Below are 18,228 nucleotides of genomic sequence, written 5' to 3'. Positions count from 1 at the left end.
AAAACTATGAATCCAAATAAAGGCATGAGTAACTGTAAACATATTTTTATGAATTCCTGGAAGCTACATTTATTATATAAAACAAACAAACAAACAAACAAAAACACAAACACAGAATTAAAGTCAACTTTATTTTATTTACTATTGTCAAACAAAAACTTTCTAGGGCAAGACATTAAAAGAAGTGAGGCATATATAGAAACTTAATTACATTCTTTCAAAATCCATAGTCAAAACATCCTAGTTCAATGGACACATAGCACATTATGTGGTGTACAGAAGTTTTACTGCAGATAAAGACATTATGGCGACATCTGCCTGGCACTTTAACACCTCCTTATATTAAAAATTACATACACCTTATATTAAAAATTACATACACTTCCAATGCTAAGGATCAGCTGTTTCTCCACCTTATGTTTTCAGTCTATGCCTCTTGAAAAATACAGAAATATTTCTTTAAGTGAAAGCCAAACAGTATTTGGAAATAAATAAATAAATACATAAGTAAATGAAGTCTTTGCTATGATCACTTACAGTTCATACCTGGGGACAGAAAAGGACACTGTAAAGTCACATCCCAAAGGTAAATAAATCAAGGTAGTGATGGAGTTATAAATACCTCCACATAGGATATTTTACAATTTGTATTGAAAATAAGCATTACAGAATTTCTGAGTTTCTCTTAAATTATTTTTGTGTCACTTTCTTTCAGAAGTTCTGCATAGGTACCCTTGTTTTTCCCTTGAATATTTACCTAGCATAAGACTCAGAATATTTTAGCTTGAGACTCAGACCATTTTAGAAGATATTTTCGTGTAATAAAAGAATTGCAATTTGCATTCTTTAAGGACACCACCACCTTCCAGAAACACATTAAATGAAGCAGAATGAAATCGAAGTAGGGCAGTTTGGGAATTATTTTCAGCTGTGTTGCAGCTCTGAAGGGCTCTTTCAAGTTAGGCATTCAATTTAGGCAAAAATACCTGGCTTCTTGTAGAGTTTATAACCTAAGGGGTATTGATTTGGCAGTATCAAAGTCGGTGAAGATTCCTGGAAGGAGCTGAGTGTCGGTGTACACTCAGGAGATGACCAATGACACAAGACATGGGATGACAACCGCACATTTATATTTGCCATCAAAATTTTTGAGAAAATAGTTAACTTGAGACTCCTAGCTATACTTGAGAGCAAATTGCAAGATATTTATGCGTACTATGTTACAGAAAATAATCCTATGACACATTTTTCCTTGTGGGGCTGTGAGTCTCACGAGATGAAGGTTGACCACCTTCTGTCCCCCTGAACTACTGTAATGGTACAGATCTGGTCAACATGCCTAGGGATGGATACCATTCTTTACTCATGTTTAGCTTGTACTAAATAGTAATATAAAAGTAGAAAATAAATTAGTTCACTGCCACAGAGATATTAAATGTATATCAAGTATTAATTATGCATTTAGTATGTTCAGAAATTGGTAACTCAGCTCTGAAAAATATATATAAGTGTATAACTTTGATAACTTTATATGCATACTTTACATATACATAGAAAGTCACAAACTAGGAGCAAACAAAAAATGAGATATCAGACAGAATCACTGGAGACAAAAATATATATATTAATTAGAATCAGAAAATATGCCTGTGTTCAGCTCTATTTCTCAATAAGGCTATAACGTTTGCATATGTGTGGTTCACTGGAGCTTGTTCTCACTGTAGGTGTGTTGGTAGGACTTTGCTTTCCTCTGAGATTCTACAACTAAAGTAGGTTATTTATTCCCATTCTGTGTTAAACAGACACATAATTTACTTCAAACCACTGTTACCATTGCTCCCCAAAATGATGTGCATAGGCTGCTGATCTTTAAAACTTGTTAAAATACATGTATATACATATATATATACATGTATATCAGTTTACTAGTTTTGAAGAGACAGACTTCAAAACAAATCAGAGACACCAAATACTTGAGTTTAAAATCCTGTATAAAACCTTTAACGTGACCTGTAGAATTACCAATTCTGCTGCATGAAAGTCACAGATACTGTCTTAAAACAAGAGTGTGGACTCTTTCTGCTGGTGTCAGTTAGGACGAGGCTGGTTTTTAGAATAAAAGCAAGGACAAAACTAACAATCATCTTTAGAAGGGAATTTCTTGCACTGCCCCAAAAGGCCATTAGGACCTCTTTTGCTAAGCGAGGCCCCATTTCTGTAGTATCTCAGCAGACAGAGTCAGCTGCTCTTTATGGACTATTATTTACTTATTAATTAGATATTTCAAGTCAATTTACTTAGTCTGAGCATTAGCTGCTCTACAGAAAACAACCACAGAGCAGTTACTTTCCTGTGGATCGCAGCCCCAATTAATAAGCCCGAGTGGCTGCATGGGGAGCAAGCTCAGGCCCTGTGTGGCAGTGGGGTTAAGCAGTCACAGCCCAGCTTCTGGCACGCTTCGTTAGCCCCCGCTCATCAGCAGTCACGTGCTGACCACAGCTGAAGTGGTGGGATGTGTGATACCCTAACGCAGTGTGCCAGGTGCTATGAAAAATGATTTGCTCCTAGCGGCGCTATCTAGTTAAGGGTGTTCTCTCAGTTCTTTTGAAGTGGTTTGTGAAAAGGAGCCGAGAATCCCCCCTCCTGCTTCTTTCAAGAACTTTGTTTGGAAAAAAAAAGAATATTGCCCTGTTAGGAAAGCCTTAATTAGGTTTTATCCAATGAGTCAAGAGTAACATTTATGCAGAACAGCTTTTGTGTGGTGAATGTCTTGTTTGCACAACCTGTGACACTCAACAAACCCAAACAAAATGCCCCTTTGCTCATCTCGCTGACGAGCTCTTCACTTTGCACAGCTTGGCACAGAGGCCAAGATGCCCTCTTATATCCTAGTTGCAGCTACTGAATGGAAAACAAGGCAGCTCCTTCAATGCAGTGATGGAAACTTGGCAAGTGTTCTTCCTCTACCCTCACAACTCCGTGCCTCTGCCCAAGGCTTTCATCTCCTCTGGTATGGAGGCCGCCTCACTATCGAACACGTACTAGCTAAATTAGGGAAGATGGAATGATCCCTTATCATTAAGGCTGTGTGTAATGCAATTAAAATGGAGCATTTGCTCACAGCACAAGAGTTCAGCCCTGTTCTCATTCTGAAAAAAAAAAAATAAAATAAAAAATAAAAATTGGGGTGTGCCTTAGGACTTTGATTTGTTAGAAATTACTGCCTTGAATAATTATGGGATGATATTAAAGACTGAAATGACAGAGAAAGAGCAACTTAGAGGCACTTGCTTCTCTTACATAACTGCAAGAACAAAAAATACAGGTTGGAACACGGAAGACAGCAAGGCTGTGAAGCTGACCTAGAAGGGTACTTATATCATGAGCTTCCAGAGGTCAAAGCACTGCTGTTATTTCCTCTTTCTACCCACATTGCATAGGGAAAGCTACTAAGCCAAATGACAAATTGATCCCAAGCACATCACCTTCAAGGGGTTACAAATGCCAAGCTGCTTTGTCCTGTTTCTCTTCTGAATCTGTTGGTGGCTATCACCAGGTTTCTTTGGAAAACAACCAAACCAACCAAAAGGGATACTTCTAAGCAGCAGCCAGTAGGGGCCGACACAGGATTAGGTTGATGAAGATGGCTTTGTGAAGTCTCCCTGTTGCAGTTAAGGAGACTGAGTCACAAACAGAGCAGGAGAAAATGAGTGCAAGGAAACTGGAGTTGTTCAACATGCAAGGACTTCATATAGATCCAGTAAAATCCGTAAAATTCTGTAAAACTCCAAGGTCACTAGTCTAGACCTACTGCTTGAGTTGTTGCTGAGACAAGAAGCATGAAGCTACATGTCCTGGAATTTGGGATGATCATAAATCCTGCACCACAGAGCCAATTAAACATCTTGGGTGAAGATACTCCTCTCATTTCAGAGGCTGCAACCTAAGCTGGTGGAAGCAACCCCTCACTCCTCTTGTGGTAACACTTTGAAAACACGGATTTCACAAATCAGAACTTGCCCAAAGGGCCATTCATCTTCTCCAAAAGAAGCCCTAAGAAAAACATCAGAAAATAAACTCTATCTGTCCTTCCATAGAAATCTATTACTCCTCCTAGACTATATGAAAATGTAGGTTCTTAACTGGGGTCTTAAAAATGCATAGATACCTGAGCTGAATTTTTTTTTTTTTTTTTTTTGCATTTCATAGAGGAACAGAAAGCTACCACCCTTTGAGATGTGTGCACGCCAACATTATCCACAGGCCGCAGACACTGACCTCTAGAAAATATTCTCCAAACCACATTCAGTACTCCACATCAGCTGCAGCTCTGAAAAGGGCAACATCGCAACCTCATATGCTCACTGCTCCTCTTCCCAGTGCTCACCTCCCTTTACAAGCACTGCACAGCGTGGCCATGTTTACAAGAGAATTGCCTGAATTTCAGAGGCACCCACATTACACTTCCAAAAATTATGGCATTTGGCTAAAAAAATTAAATATGGTTGTAAGAGGACAGTAGTAATTACATCTTTAATTATTCCTAAGAACACAAAACACTTAAGTCCTAAATTGTTTACAAATTTAACGGCTTACAAACCCGTACTTCTCAGTAAATTTTTTTTTTTTTTTTAAATAGCATTTTCATTCATAGTAGTTCTACTAATAAATCTATAGTTTTTAAAAGAATATTTACAGAACTTTAATGAAAAAATAAGACTTAAGCACATAAAATTTAAGCAGAAAATAGCTTACAATTACACTGGCAGTAAAGTAACATGGCTTCCTGGCTACTGTACTCATTACCATAAAAAAGGGGATAAATACGAGCATAAAAGATTTATTTTTCTACCTGCCATTCTGCACAAGCATCGCATGGTATAGGAACCACTATATGTATCTACTAAAACAGGCGGCATCATATCTGTAAACATATTAAGAAAAGTACTTAGATAATATCATCAGCGATAGCTTTACAAAATCTGAACTTAAAATCTGAGTGTAAGCCAAGTCACATTAAAAATTCCAATGTCATTTACAGAATCATTCTAAAAACTGGCTCTTTAACTGTTAAGACTATTTTCTTGTTCTTGCACTTGCTCTTGTGCTTGATCTTGTTGTCCTGTTCGTCCCTCCAGCAGTCTGAGTTGTCTTCACATTGCCTTCAAGTTTTTCTTCAGTTTTGTTTCTTTTCCCTTTTTTGGGTGATCCGTTTTCATCATTCTCTATTCGTAGACAGAAATATTAAATGGAAATTTATATCATAAATCAAGCATTTTATAGAAAGTCAATCTTCAGTTCCATTGTTTTTGAAGGGAGATGTCCCTAATGACTACGTTCCAAAGCTTACATCTATGAGTTCAACAAACCAGTTACAAAACCCACACTTCTGCACATCCAATATCCTTTAAAATAGGTCCCCAAGGACATACAGCTATTTCTGAAAGTAGGTTAACATTAATGAGAGCACCAAAACCAATTAGCTATTATTTTAGCTAAAAATTCTTCTACTGATATGTAAAACTAAAACATATCTAACACTGAAGAAAAAAACAGCAAAAATGAATGTACAGCAACTAATTTATTGTCCAGCTAGAACTGCAAAGTCAGGCTTGTAGTTGTAACAAACACACTGGACGCTTCTGGAAGAATCCACATGGCACAGACCAGTGAAGCTGCTCCAAGAGATGAGCATCGACCCAAGCACCACCACTAAAATCCATGTGGGGAAAAAGGACCTCCCCCCAAAAGAAACTATTCAGACCGGTAGAAAAGCACTGGGAGAGATCAGTCCTTTGGGAGGTGCATGTAGCAGTGTCAAGAAGTGAAAACTAGCAGAAGTGTGAAGTCAATAAACCAAGAGGGGAACCTGCCACAATAGATGTACGTGTTACGTTTGGATAAGCACATGTAACAGATAAAGAGATGAAGAGAAATGAAACGAGAGCATGGCCAAATCACAACAGGATTAATGCACATAACCTGCCAGAAAATTCTTTGTGCATCTGTAAAGATTCATTACTTCCATTTTATTATATTTATTTGACGATAATTTCTTATTACAACGTGGTATCTTTAAAATTTTATCACATCCAGCTGAAAGGTTTAGGGAATATTTCAAGTGTCTGAAGCTAGAGCTCTATTGGCTTGGGGAAAATAAAACTGAAAAACAGGAAAAGTGAGAGACATGTGGAACTTCTGCTGTCATTTGAGCTCAAATACAGCTCCAAGTCCTTCTAGCACCAACTTCATTACAGCACGGATAAGTTGTACAAGCTACCCAAAACCTGGACATACAAAAGCAGGAGCTTAGATGGTATTTAGGAGAAAACAAGCACAGACAATGGGTGCTACAAATGTAATTATCATGCTATGCTCATAACCACCTGTAAGTTAGTTAATTGCTGTTATTTAACCTGCAAGTTACGGATTGAGACAGCAGAAGAGCATGAGAGCATTTGAATAACTCAGCAGAAGAGGAATACAGCTGTCAGATGCCATACAATCAATCCATTCTGCTTTGGAGAAACATCTGGTTTGTACAGGATAACCTAGCCCCTTCTTTACTTACCACTCTTTGCTACATTAAAGACCCACTCTCTATTTACATTAGACTATGGCAGCCAACAGTAATAACCTGTACAAAATTCTAGACTTAGCTATATGTAGAAAATAGAAATATTTTTTTTTCCTCACCTGATTTTGATTTTTTAGGTGGTACATCATCTGCTGGCAACAGACATTTTCTTCTGCGAGAAGTGGAAGTTGTCTGTTGGGTAGGGTTAACCTCTTTTCCTTTTCCAGACTGATTACTTTCTTCAGAACCAGTGGGTATCAAACACTGCATTTCCGAAATGTTGCCGTTTTCAGGCAAGTTGCCATTGTCACGAAGAGAAGTAGCTGCCTCTGGTTTGAATTGTACATTTTTCCTCTTATTTCTCAGTTGCCTTTGTTTTTCCTGGGATGAGTTATTTTCCAGAGCTGTACCTTCACCTTCCTTAAGGATTCCGTTTTGACCTCTGTCTTCAGGCAAGACAAGCTTTTCCCTGAGAAAGGTTGAACTAGTTTCTTCAGATTTGGAAGGAACTATTTTCCTTCTGCCTGCCTTCGATGGATTTTCTTTTCCTGATTGGGTTACTTCCAAAAGTATACCCTGTTGCTCTTTGGGAGTTTCATTCTTACCATCTTCTGGCAAACCTTGAAGTGAACTAGAACTAACAGCCAGTGAAGTGATACTACACTTTTTCCCTGAGTACCCTTTTGAAAGGTCAATTTTTTCTTCGGAAGAGGGTTTTTCAGAAATCATTTGTTTAGCTTTCCTATGATTATTATTTCTGCTACTTTCTTTTGATAAGTTACATTTTCCCCGAGCAGGAGTAGAACTTGTGGCTTCTAATAATATGGCAGCTTCATTCCTTCTGCCTCTTTTTGGTTGATCTTTTAGACTTGAAACAACTGCTCCTAACGGAACATTTTGATCTTTAAGAGCCTCTTCTTTACCATTATCTGCTGGCAAACCACGTTTTCTTCTAAGAGAAATGGAATTAGTTGTGTGTGACACTGGAGGAGTTTCTTTCCTTCTGCCCCTTCCTAATGGCTTTGCTTTTGCACAGGACACCGATTCCAAAAGCACGTTTTGTTCTTCATTAGTACTCTCCTCTTTGTCATCAGTTTCTGACAAGCCACGTTTTCTCCGGAGAGAAGCTGAACTTTTTGCCTCTGCTGCTAGATCAATCTCTTTTCTTTTGTCCCTTGCTGATGCATTTGCTTTTGCCTGCAAAGTGCTATCTCCCAATGCTGGATTTTGATCTTCTTTCACAGTCATCTTTTTATCATCACCTTCTAGCAAGCCACGTTTTTCTCTGATAGAAAGAGAACTCACCGTTTGTGATGCTACAGCAACCTCTCGCCGCCTTCGTCCTCTCAGCGGAACTTCTTCTGTTGAAGAGGGAATAGCTTCCAAAGCTGGATCTTGATCTTTTGTAGAAGTCTCATCTTTACTATGATCTTTAATTAAGGTTTCTTTTTTCGTAAAGGTAGAACAAGCTGCTTGTGGAATGGAATCAGCTTGCCTTCTTCTGCTCCTCCTTACTTCTAAAGGATTTTCTGAAGCCTCACGTTGATCATGTTTGCAAGCCATTCCTTCCTCATTCCCAGGTAAATTCCTTTCTTCTCCTAGAGCTTCGGAACTGGCTTCTTCAAGTTTAAAATTAACTCTTCTTCCTCTAAGTCTTCTACGTGTAATTCTATTATTTGGTGTTCGATTCTCTTGCAGGATTTCAGTTTGCTTTGGTTCATTTGCTTCCTGCTCATTTCTTGTCTGCTTTTGATGTCTATGAGCAATGCCATCACTGTTTAGAGCAGTTACCAATGTGTCAGCTGTGTTGTTCTGGTCTTTCATTACTTGGTGTGCCTGCTTGACACAACTAGAGGCTGAAGACTCTTTGGGAGAAGATTCCTCTGTTTCTGACTTACATTTAAGCATAAGATCTAGGCTGTTTACATCCTGGGCAAATTCATCAGCCTTCTTCTCTGAAGAGTCTTTTTTCCCTCTCCTGCTTCTAGTTCTGTTTGCTTCTTGTTTGAATTCCAAGTTGAGAACAGTTACTGGCATTTTATCTGTCTCTCCAGAAGGTGATTCTGACTTTAATCTTTGAGATGCCTTTGTAGTATTTTCCTGAGCATTTTCCGCTTCATCTCCCAGAGATACTTTCCTCTCATTTTTGGTGGGTGATTTTGTTTCCGTAATGGTTTCATTTGAAGTCTCCTTGGCTTTCTGAACATTCTGTGTATTTTCAAGTGCCATCCCGCACATGTCTGGTTTTACTTCTGTTGGTTGTTTTCTAGCATTTCTTGAAGACTTACCTCTTTTTTCTGTTACCTTTACTTCAAGTTCAGTTCTGTTTCCAGATGCTTCTGTGGGGGCAGTCTCAGAAGTCTGCTCATCACCTTGTAGTAATTTTGCTGATTGGTGTTTACGAAGTTTCCTTGTCGTCCCATGAAGTTCCTCTGAAGGAGCTTGTTCAACCTGTTCATTCCTAGCTCTTCTTTGTCTTTTGGGTGGAAGCAGTGCTTCTGTGTTTTCTATTTTTTTCATTCCTCTAGACCTCTTCTGATGCAATAGAAGAATTTCTTCTCTGTCTTCTACACTACCTTTGTCAGATGCGTTTTCAGATTTTTTTAAATCTGTTTGCAGTTGGTGATTTTCATCCTGAGTGCTACTAGATACGCCTTCTGTCTTTCTGCTTTGATCATCTTCAGTTACAGATGTGCTACTGATATCATACTCCTGCAAAGCCTGTTTCCTATTTGCAGGATCTTTTTGTAGCACTGAAGAATCTTTTTCAGAAGACTCAAGATCCTCACTAGGATGTTTTAACTCCTTAGGTTCCTTAGTTTTACCTCTTCTTGGTCTTCGAGTATCAACCTGCGTTTCCACAAGTGAAACGGTTTCAACTGTTTTCTCAACAGGATGCTTTGAAACAATTTCTTTTTCCATGCAAAGATTTGTTCTCCTTCCTCTTCCTGTATTTTTAGCTACTGAAGTTGAAGTACTGATCTCTCCCATCTCTTCTTGGATGCTCTTTTTCTCCAGACCTTGCAATTCTTTTGAATTTAAATCCTTTTCACACTGCTTTGTTGAAGGTGGATGTACAGTCTTCCTTGGTCTGCCCCTTGTTAGTCTCTGGGTAGAGTGGTCTTCGCTAGTTGACAACTTTTGTTGAGAATCTTTATCTTGTGAAGTATTTCCTTTGTCTTCTAAAACAGTTTTATTCCCCCCTACAAAGTTTGTCATATAGAAAAGAGCACAAACAAAAGTTACACATTACTATGCCCGATCAAAGTATCTCTTGAGTTTTCATTTTCCCAGTAAAGTGGTCTTGCTCAAATGAATTTATTTAATTTTAAAAAGTAACAGGGATTTAAACAGACTCCTAGAATAAAACCCAGTTTAGTACACAGAGTTATTTGTTTTATTTGACAGGTAGCACTCAAGCTTTAAGATATATTTTGAAAGTCTTTGCAAATAAAGGTGATTTTAAGTGGATACCTTAGCAACAGGTGATTTTTTGTTTGTTTGTTTTTTACACTGGTATGTTTGGAGATGCCACCGTTATTACATCAAACTACTACACCATTTTTTAAACACCAATAGAATGCCAACACTGGTTTGTGTTACAGATTACTGCTCAAATTCCCTGAGATATTTGCTCCTTCCATACTATATAATTTGGAATTTTTACAACACGTTGAAACTTCCTAACAACACACACAGTCCTGCATATTCATTATTACTCTAGTTAAAATAAAAGTGTTTGTACTTACCATACTCACGACTGCCATTAGTACAAGCAGTTACAGCATCTTCCTGCTTAGGATCCATAACATTTTCTGACCTGACCTAAGGAAATAAGCAATAATCAATACTTTTGTGTGTGTCTGACAGGACAAGAAATAGTTAACTAATAGAAAATTGGGAGTGAAACAGTTGAAAAAAGTCCTGCCAAATACTTTATGAGAAAATGAAGCCAACTTCGTTTGCTAACTGCATCATATATTTGGTACTACCACAAAATTGAACTTAATACTTGTTATCTGAGCTAGTGTAGCAGTTTTTACAGTGAAAGACAACACAGTAGAGTTTTAAAAAGCATTCAGTAAACGGGCTGAACATTGTCTAGTAAGATTAGAAAAAGAGGGTTATTGAATCTAAATCATTTGAATGTTTTGAAGTGTTTTATTGTAGTTCTACACAGACCAGCAATACTCATTTTAATCTATGGATCTGGGAGTCAACAAAAATCGATGCTAATAAAATACACCAATGACAAGAGTGATGAAGGTGCGAATTGTAAGGTCAAAATGGTAACCCAGAGCAGCCTCAGCAGCCATTTAGGTAGGGTTCCTCTAAACAAAGTACATCCTAATACAAGCAAACAGAGTAGAATTGGTGTCCATTCAGCAAGCAGTGAATGAAAGCCTTATGGGCATGAAGAGCAATCAACTGACTACGTGGTAACACCAAATTTTGGCAAAAGCTCAGTGCTCTTGGATGTTTAAAGAAAAAAAGTGTTTTGAATTTAATCTACAAGCTATGAAGAAGCTGTACAAAAAAAAAACAAACATGCATATATCCCACTTATGAAAAGGAAGGCACAGAAAGAACTCCATTGTAGTCTGTAAGTAATTTAAGGGTGCTTTAAACATAACAGAAACAAATGACTAGAAAAAAAGTGCTCCTTCAAATTTGTACTCAGCTGCATCTTCTGGTTTTTACCCATTCACACCTGGACAAAGCTACCAAGGAAAACACAGGTTGTCAACTTCACTGTTTTCAAATAAACATCAGGTGCTCTTCCAGAAGGTATTTTGTCAGCCACAGGTCTTGTGCATGAGATATTTTAATGAAAATACAATGATATAAAACATGTCTTATTAGATGGCCTAAGAGTTCACTTCAACCACAGGCTCCAAGCTTAAATAAACTCTTTCCAAAAGCTAAAGAAAATATTTTACCTTTGTTTCCTCTGACTTCTGCTTGGCAGTCTTCATAAGCTGCTTGATGCCCGACAGGACCTCTACAAGTCCTGGCTTCTTCTCTGGGGTTTTTAATGGCTGCTTGATGGCTGATCCAACGTTGACTGACTCCAACTTCTCATCTGGTGTTTTCCTTTTACTTTCCAATTTCACCTGAGAGGCTTGTTTCTCTGCACTTAATGATACGCTGTCCACATCAAGATCTTCTTCCAGCATAGCTATTCCTTCTGGAATTCTGGAGTACATTATTTCAAATATAGACTTTGGAGATTCCTCCTCTCTCATCAAATCTGAGATGTCATGACAATCCAGTATCTCTCCTGAAGAATCTGGAGTATTTAATGGTGACACCATCATCTCTCCTGAAATAAACAGTAGGTTTATCTAATTTGGCAAACAAACTAAGCAGGAAATCCAAACATTCCAATCGCTGTATAACTAAGTAAAAAATGGATTCAATCAGCCAAAGCTTTCTACAAGCTAAATCCAAAACTGTGTTTCAGCAATTGGTTTGGTAATTAGCAAGAAGGCAATTAGCTCCTACAAGGCACAGCATACGTTAAAAAAATTAAGCCTAAAAAACCTTGATGATTTTTTATTTAATCTGATAAAAATCATTAGTATTACTACTCTGAATATTGGATAATTCATTCTTGATTTTTGTTGGTGATTCACTAGATGCTCACTTTTGCTAAATTCTTAGTAAAACAGAATTTAAAGAATTCTGAGTTATTCAGGAACACGACTGATATGCAAAGTCATATGCAAAAGACAGAAAAAAAAAGCTAAGGATCATCTTAACACAAATCTTCCTAATCTGACATTTTTCTTAAGTAGAATCTTTGCAAAATTCTACAGCATAACCACTCCCTGCCGTAAGATTTTGTCATTGAATCTAGATGTATCCCCTGACAATTGATTAAAGGATTGCCATGCTTCAACACAAGGTTTGCCTGAAACAATACTTCAGCATTTAGAAGTTCGATATAAAACTGAATGAATAAAAAAATAACACCTACCAAAAAAAATAACTGGAACTACTGGAAAATGTCCTCCAATACATGATAAAAAAAAAATCAATGGTTGCAAGATGCTTTATCTCTACACTAAGTCTGCCTAGCATTAGGCTATGCACTATCAGTGAGTTGCAGACACAGCTACCCCAAAGTATACTTTAATAATTTCTTTCCAATTAACAACCATACCAGATTCTTCAGGAGTACGCAGTTCAGAAGTGTCCATTGTCGTGCACGGTGGTGTAAGATCACTGTCACGAACAGTGCTTGAAGGTGATGTTTCTCCACTTGTATTTTCTGGAGTTTTAAACATCTCAGCCAGCCCTATAAATTATATTCAGAAAAATGAGCACTTGTTTCGGAAAAAAAAAAAAAAAAAAGTGCACAGTTGGCAGAACCAGTAACAGGTTTTAAAAATCTCACAACGTACCTGTGAAGCTTTCATCCATATTCAAGTTTTGTTTCAAGATTGGATTTTTCACTACTTTAAGGACCTGTCCAGCTATTCTACCAGTGGTAGAGTGCGCTCTGCCTACAACTACTGTAGCAGGAGATTCTGCATGACCTGTGCTAAAATGACCTTTTATTTTTCTTTCTGGAGGAAAAAAAGGAAAAAAAAAAATAAATAAATAAATAAAAATTAGGACACAAAGATCCCTTTTATTTAAAACCTAGCCAGAATCACTCAAGAGATTCCACAAATTTATTGGTCGTGTTTAGCTAATACAGACTGCTGGGCATACAGAAGTGGTTAAATTGCAGCTACTTTAAAGGGCTGATTCGTTGTGAAATGCAGCTCATATATTCGTTTAAGATTTGAGTGACTACGCTCAATGAGCATCTGAGACAAGTTTTCTTAGCTTTCAGAAACGCTCAGGGATTATCCTGAGAGTCTTTCAGTCTTACTCCTTTCCACCTGCATAGAATCCTTTAGGTTGGGAAAGACCTTCACCATCATCCAACGACCAACCTCACCACCACGTAAAGTGGTTAAACCGGAACAGAACCTCTTTCAAACAGCACTACAGCTTCAACTACAGACAAGGGACAAATACTTACTCCATCCACCCAACACAATTAGTTATTTAGATACATTCTTAAGATGTTTTGAATTAATACATTTCAGTAAATTCAAGTAGATTTACACGCTGTGAGAAAGACACCAATACCCATTTAACATCTTGCCAAAATCTCAAACTTCCAGCTTCTGCAGTTAAATGCCAACAAGCTGTTTCAAGGTTAAGCAAACCCCCAAACCTTAAAAAGAAGTAAAACAAATACCTTTGGTGACTGTGTTGTCTTCTTCATTGGTCTTCGTTTTGGGGCATGTTTTTTAACGGCCTTTGCCTGTGGTCTTGCAACACCCAATTTTACCACTTCTGCCCAAGATTTCGCAACTACGAAGCAAAACAGACACAATAACCTTAACTGGCAGCTGTGTAAACAGGACTTCACAGCTATTTATGATTCCAAAGGATTTGCTGTAGTCAGAAATCACAATTTCAAGCTGAATCTTAACGAGTGTCCAAGCATCCAGTACGAGCGTCCAAGCATCCAGTACAAGTGTCCAAGCATCCAGTACGTTTCTACAACAAAAAGCGTCATACAGTTCCAGAATCTGTGCTAAGTGCTGACCTCACTCTGTCCTCACTCTCTGCTCGAGTTCAAAAAGCATTTGGACAGTGCTCTCAGACATGTGGTCTGATTTTCTGGGCGGTCATTTAAGGACCCAGGAGTTAAACTTGATGATCATTGTGGGTTCCTTCCAATTCAGGATATTCTGCGATTCTGTGAAATATTTTCCTCATTACAAATTTGCCATAAGCCTTTCAGTCTTGCACTTTATTTTACCTGAATTTTTCCTTAACAGAATGTAAGGTTTAACAGCAAAAAAATGTTTTTTTTTTTTTGTTTTTGTTTTTTTTTGTTTGTTTTTTTTTGCTTTTTTGTTTTTTTTTTTGTTTGTTTGTTTTTTGTTTGTTTTAAGTGAAACATATCCAGGATTAACCAGGAAGGCCTGTGATTTTATCTCACCATATAATAGGACTATCACTGAGACACTGCACACAGACACTGCACACAGCATGTTATTCACAACTTTAAAATGATTCTACAAAAAACGAAGATAGCAAAGAATAATAAATTGCCAGAAGAATGTTGATATTGATGGGAAATTTTAAATTTGACTTTGAAAGAGTCAAATTGATATAATTTGTTTTCATAAATTAAAGACATCTCATCTTTAAGTGTTTTCATAAAGATTAAATTTTCAAGAACCAGATTCCCTCTCAATTTTTCCAGTGGTATCAAAACTATTTTGACCAACATTTGAATTTGAATGTTCAACAATTAAAATATTTGTGTCTCAATGGTTATCATCCATGATGTCTGCCATACACCCAACACTTACAGGCAGTCCAGTCTACAACTGACAGTGTGTGAACTGGCTAGGGAAAAAGGCATAAAGAAACTAAGCTGAATACAGGTAAAATGCATGTTTTCACCAACAAAAATTATTGAACTGAAATTGTATCAGTTATATACTACTCCAAATTGAGGGACTTGGAGGATCAATACCGCAATTAACCTAACAAACAGAACCTTACTTAATGACTTTAATTCACGTGAAAGGTTCACCCCACTGCCATTCCTCCCTCATTCTGTCCTCCTGGTGAGGCCAGGAGTGTCCCGAGAGCACATAGAAGTGTGCCCAAAGGGAATTGCTGATTTTGGAGGCACAAGGTGCCTATGGGGCCAGGTCGGGAGCTGGGCTGGGATGAGCTCCATCAGGCAGCCGGACCAGGCCCGTTTCCAGCGTGGCGGACGAGCAGCCTTTGCCCTGAAACTCAAAAGTCAAACTCTGTCGCTGACTTCCCTTATTAAAATGGGAGCGTGGTTGAGAGGGGCCATCTCTTGCCTGGGGATGCCAGTCTTTCCCTGTAGTTAATGGAAAGAAGGAGGCTTCTCTAGAGGGCGAAGGCGAGCTGAAACCTCAGCTGGAGTGCCCTGGAGGTACTGCTGTGTCTCCACTGCCTACACAGGGATCTTGGGAGGCAGGTCTCCGGGTGATCAAATTAGTCTTTGTGTCTGCCTCATTCCCTAATTGTCAGTAGATATCCCAACTAGTGAACAATGTACAGCATAACAAAGGAGGCACACATATAAAAAGGAGCAGAATTAGCCTGCGCTAATTGGTGGGCCTGACTTTGCTGACAGGAACCAGGCAGTTAAGAGGAGGGCTAGAAGTAATTCACTAACTAAAATACACCTCAGAACACAGTAGTAAAATGATTTTATCTTGGTAATTTGACAGACTGGAACAGCAACAGATGAAAGTTTTTCATTTGTTTGTTTGTTTTAACCTGGCCCAGCTACCAGGTCAGACTGCTAGAAGTCTCGGCTGTTGATGTAAATGAGTTGAAGGCTTTGACTTGAAACTTGTTCTCGGTGGGTCCGATTAAAGTGAATTTGGCCCTCGTTTTACATGTGATTTCTGACAAAATGATCTGTCTGACCCTCCTACAGGGTGTTATCATTGTCCTTTATTTAAAAATAGATCATTTGGAGCTTTATGTACGTACGCAAAATATTAAGTACAAAATTCACACAACTTCCACAGTTGGCTGGCTTGCAGAATATTTCTCTCAAACAAAACCAAGGATTTAACACTTTGCCTTACTTTGCCTTAGTAAACGTGCTTTTAGCTTGTTAAGAAAAGCCCAATCTTTAAATATAATTTAAAGCTCTAATTAGTTGATTTTAGGCAATTTTTTTTTGACATTTTAATGGCAAGGATACCTGGATTTTTTCTGGTATTCATGAAGATATTTGATAAAAAGGTAGATGCAACTCTCTCTGAAAATAGCAAAAAAACAAGTTCATGGGATCTTTTCTAAGCCATACAGTAGCCATTTAGATTTTCTTATATGCTTTCAAAGCTATCCAGGAGCCTGGTAAAGGCTCTTAATTGCAGAACTTCCCAATTTCTACTCCACTAGCACTTCTTTAACTAGGTCTTTTCCTCCAAAATACGATCCTGTCACTGAAGGAAATAATACTGAGGAAATGAAATATGGAAGTTAAATATTAACTTTTTTTTCCCTTTTTAGAGAAAAAAAATAAATATATATATATATATACTTTTCAGATGGCTGCAAGCCTGAGCAGTCCTTTCATCTCCCACTCTCAATGGCAAAAGATGCATTTCTAGAAATGGCACGCAAGTTTTATGGTTAATAAAATAGTTTATTGCGCCATTATTGTTAAGAAGTTTTTCTTGCAATGGAAAAGCATTCAGGTACACACTAAAACAACACCAATCCCACAGAATATTGTGTTTGTTCAAGCATTCAAACTTGATTAAACTTCTCTTTCAAAGTACTGCTGCATCACAGTTCAGTGAGCCCAAATCTCTCCTAATGCTTGGACACTTCTGATAAAGGATTTGTGTCAGGAACGTGTTTTAAAGTGCTGTTCTGAAGTCGGAATAGTTCTAGACAGAGATATTCAACTTCCTGCTAGGGAGAGGTGCTCAAATTAAGCATAAGAAGGTACTTGTATCTACCCTGAGTACCATAAAAAGCTATCAGATGACCCAATATAACTGACAGTTAAAATTCTACTTCTACATCACCTTCTTCCAGTGTATTGCCTCCCCAAATTTGAGCCTTTCAAGTGCACATACAAGCGCAAGTCACAAGCCTCAGAATATTCACTAACTGAGTTTTGGAGATGCAAGTAACCCCAAAGGCTTTTTTTTTTTTTTTTTTTTTTTTAAAGAAGGGTGCAAGTTCCACCTGTTTCAGTTTTATTTTGTTTGTTTGTTTTCTTTTGTTTTTTCTTCCTCCCCTGAGGACAAACCATAAATTCTATCCTAAAGAAGCAAGAAAGGAAGCTGAAATAAGAATCTATGGAGATGACATCCTCAAAGATCATCAATTACCTGATATCTTTTAATCTTTGAGAATTGGCTCCATCAGATCTCAGCCTTTGGGAAATTATCGAACCTGATAGTGTTTACAACTCAGCATCAAGGTTAACAACTACAATCACACTGTTCTCTCAAAATAGCATTGCACCTTAGTGTCAAGTCAGGAGAGGAATGCCATGGAAAGATACAAATTAAAAGATGGAAAATTCAAACCAATACAGGTTTTCTTGTAATTAAGCAGCTGATCTTGTTATCAAGAAACTTTTTTGAGCTATGAACTCACAGTAGTCAGAAAGGATATTGGATATGAAAGAGAAAGTCAAGAGTAAATGACATATCTCTATATAAACTATACCATTGATTACAGTACAGGTTTGAAATATTAAAATCTAATGTCAGGATTATTATTATTTTTTTTTTTTTTGGAAGATTGCTTAGAAAATATGAATACCGAGTTAACTAAACGCTCAGCCTTACAGCGAATATTTTAGTTACCCATTTTAATAAAATGTGACCAGGCTCTTAAACAAAAATAGAATAATAAAAAATAATAATAAAATGGACTGCATATTTACTATCTTACTGTATCCATGTAAAATGTTATTTAAAATTTTATTTAAAAGCCTTTCTGGAGAGTATATATTATACCATTACTGAAAATTATATTAGAAAGGCAGCTGTGATATTCTTTCTTATTTTTATTTTACCTGGCCATGGATATTCACCACCACTCTTCACCAACAT

The 18,228-nt window shown here is 37.5% G+C and overlaps 1 protein-coding gene across 1 annotated transcript; it reads right to left on the bottom strand.

The window, feature by feature from the left end:
- Positions 1-5,076: 5,076 nt before the first annotated feature.
- Positions 5,077-18,228, bottom strand: LOC139999312 (uncharacterized). The gene is made up of 8 exons (XM_072027095.1): positions 18,192-18,228; positions 13,835-13,951; positions 12,985-13,155; positions 12,744-12,878; positions 11,518-11,900; positions 10,327-10,396; positions 6,697-9,759; positions 5,077-5,225 (listed from the first exon to the last, which is right to left on the bottom strand). The coding sequence occupies exons 1-8, from the start codon at positions 18,226-18,228 to the stop codon at positions 5,077-5,079; spliced, it is 4,125 nt and encodes a 1,374-aa protein (XP_071883196.1).

This window comes from Anas platyrhynchos, chromosome 23 (genome assembly GCF_047663525.1).
Source record: "Anas platyrhynchos isolate ZD024472 breed Pekin duck chromosome 23, IASCAAS_PekinDuck_T2T, whole genome shotgun sequence".
NCBI lineage: Eukaryota > Metazoa > Chordata > Aves > Anseriformes > Anatidae > Anas > Anas platyrhynchos.
This window is presented reverse-complemented; position numbering and strand designations above follow the sequence as displayed.

Bases quoted from the DNA above. Each gene is read 5' to 3' on its own strand.
- LOC139999312 (XM_072027095.1), bottom strand. From the start codon at position 18,228: ATGTTGGTGAAGAGTGGTGGTGAATATCCATGGCCAG. The intron at 9,760-10,326 runs GTAAGTACAAAC...AAACTGTTTTAG, and splicing joins TAATGGCAGTCGTGAGTATG to AAGACAAAGGAAATACTTCA. The intron at 5,226-6,696 runs GTGAGGAAAAAA...GTCTACGAATAG, and splicing joins ACCTAAAAAATCAAAATCAG to AGAATGATGAAAACGGATCA.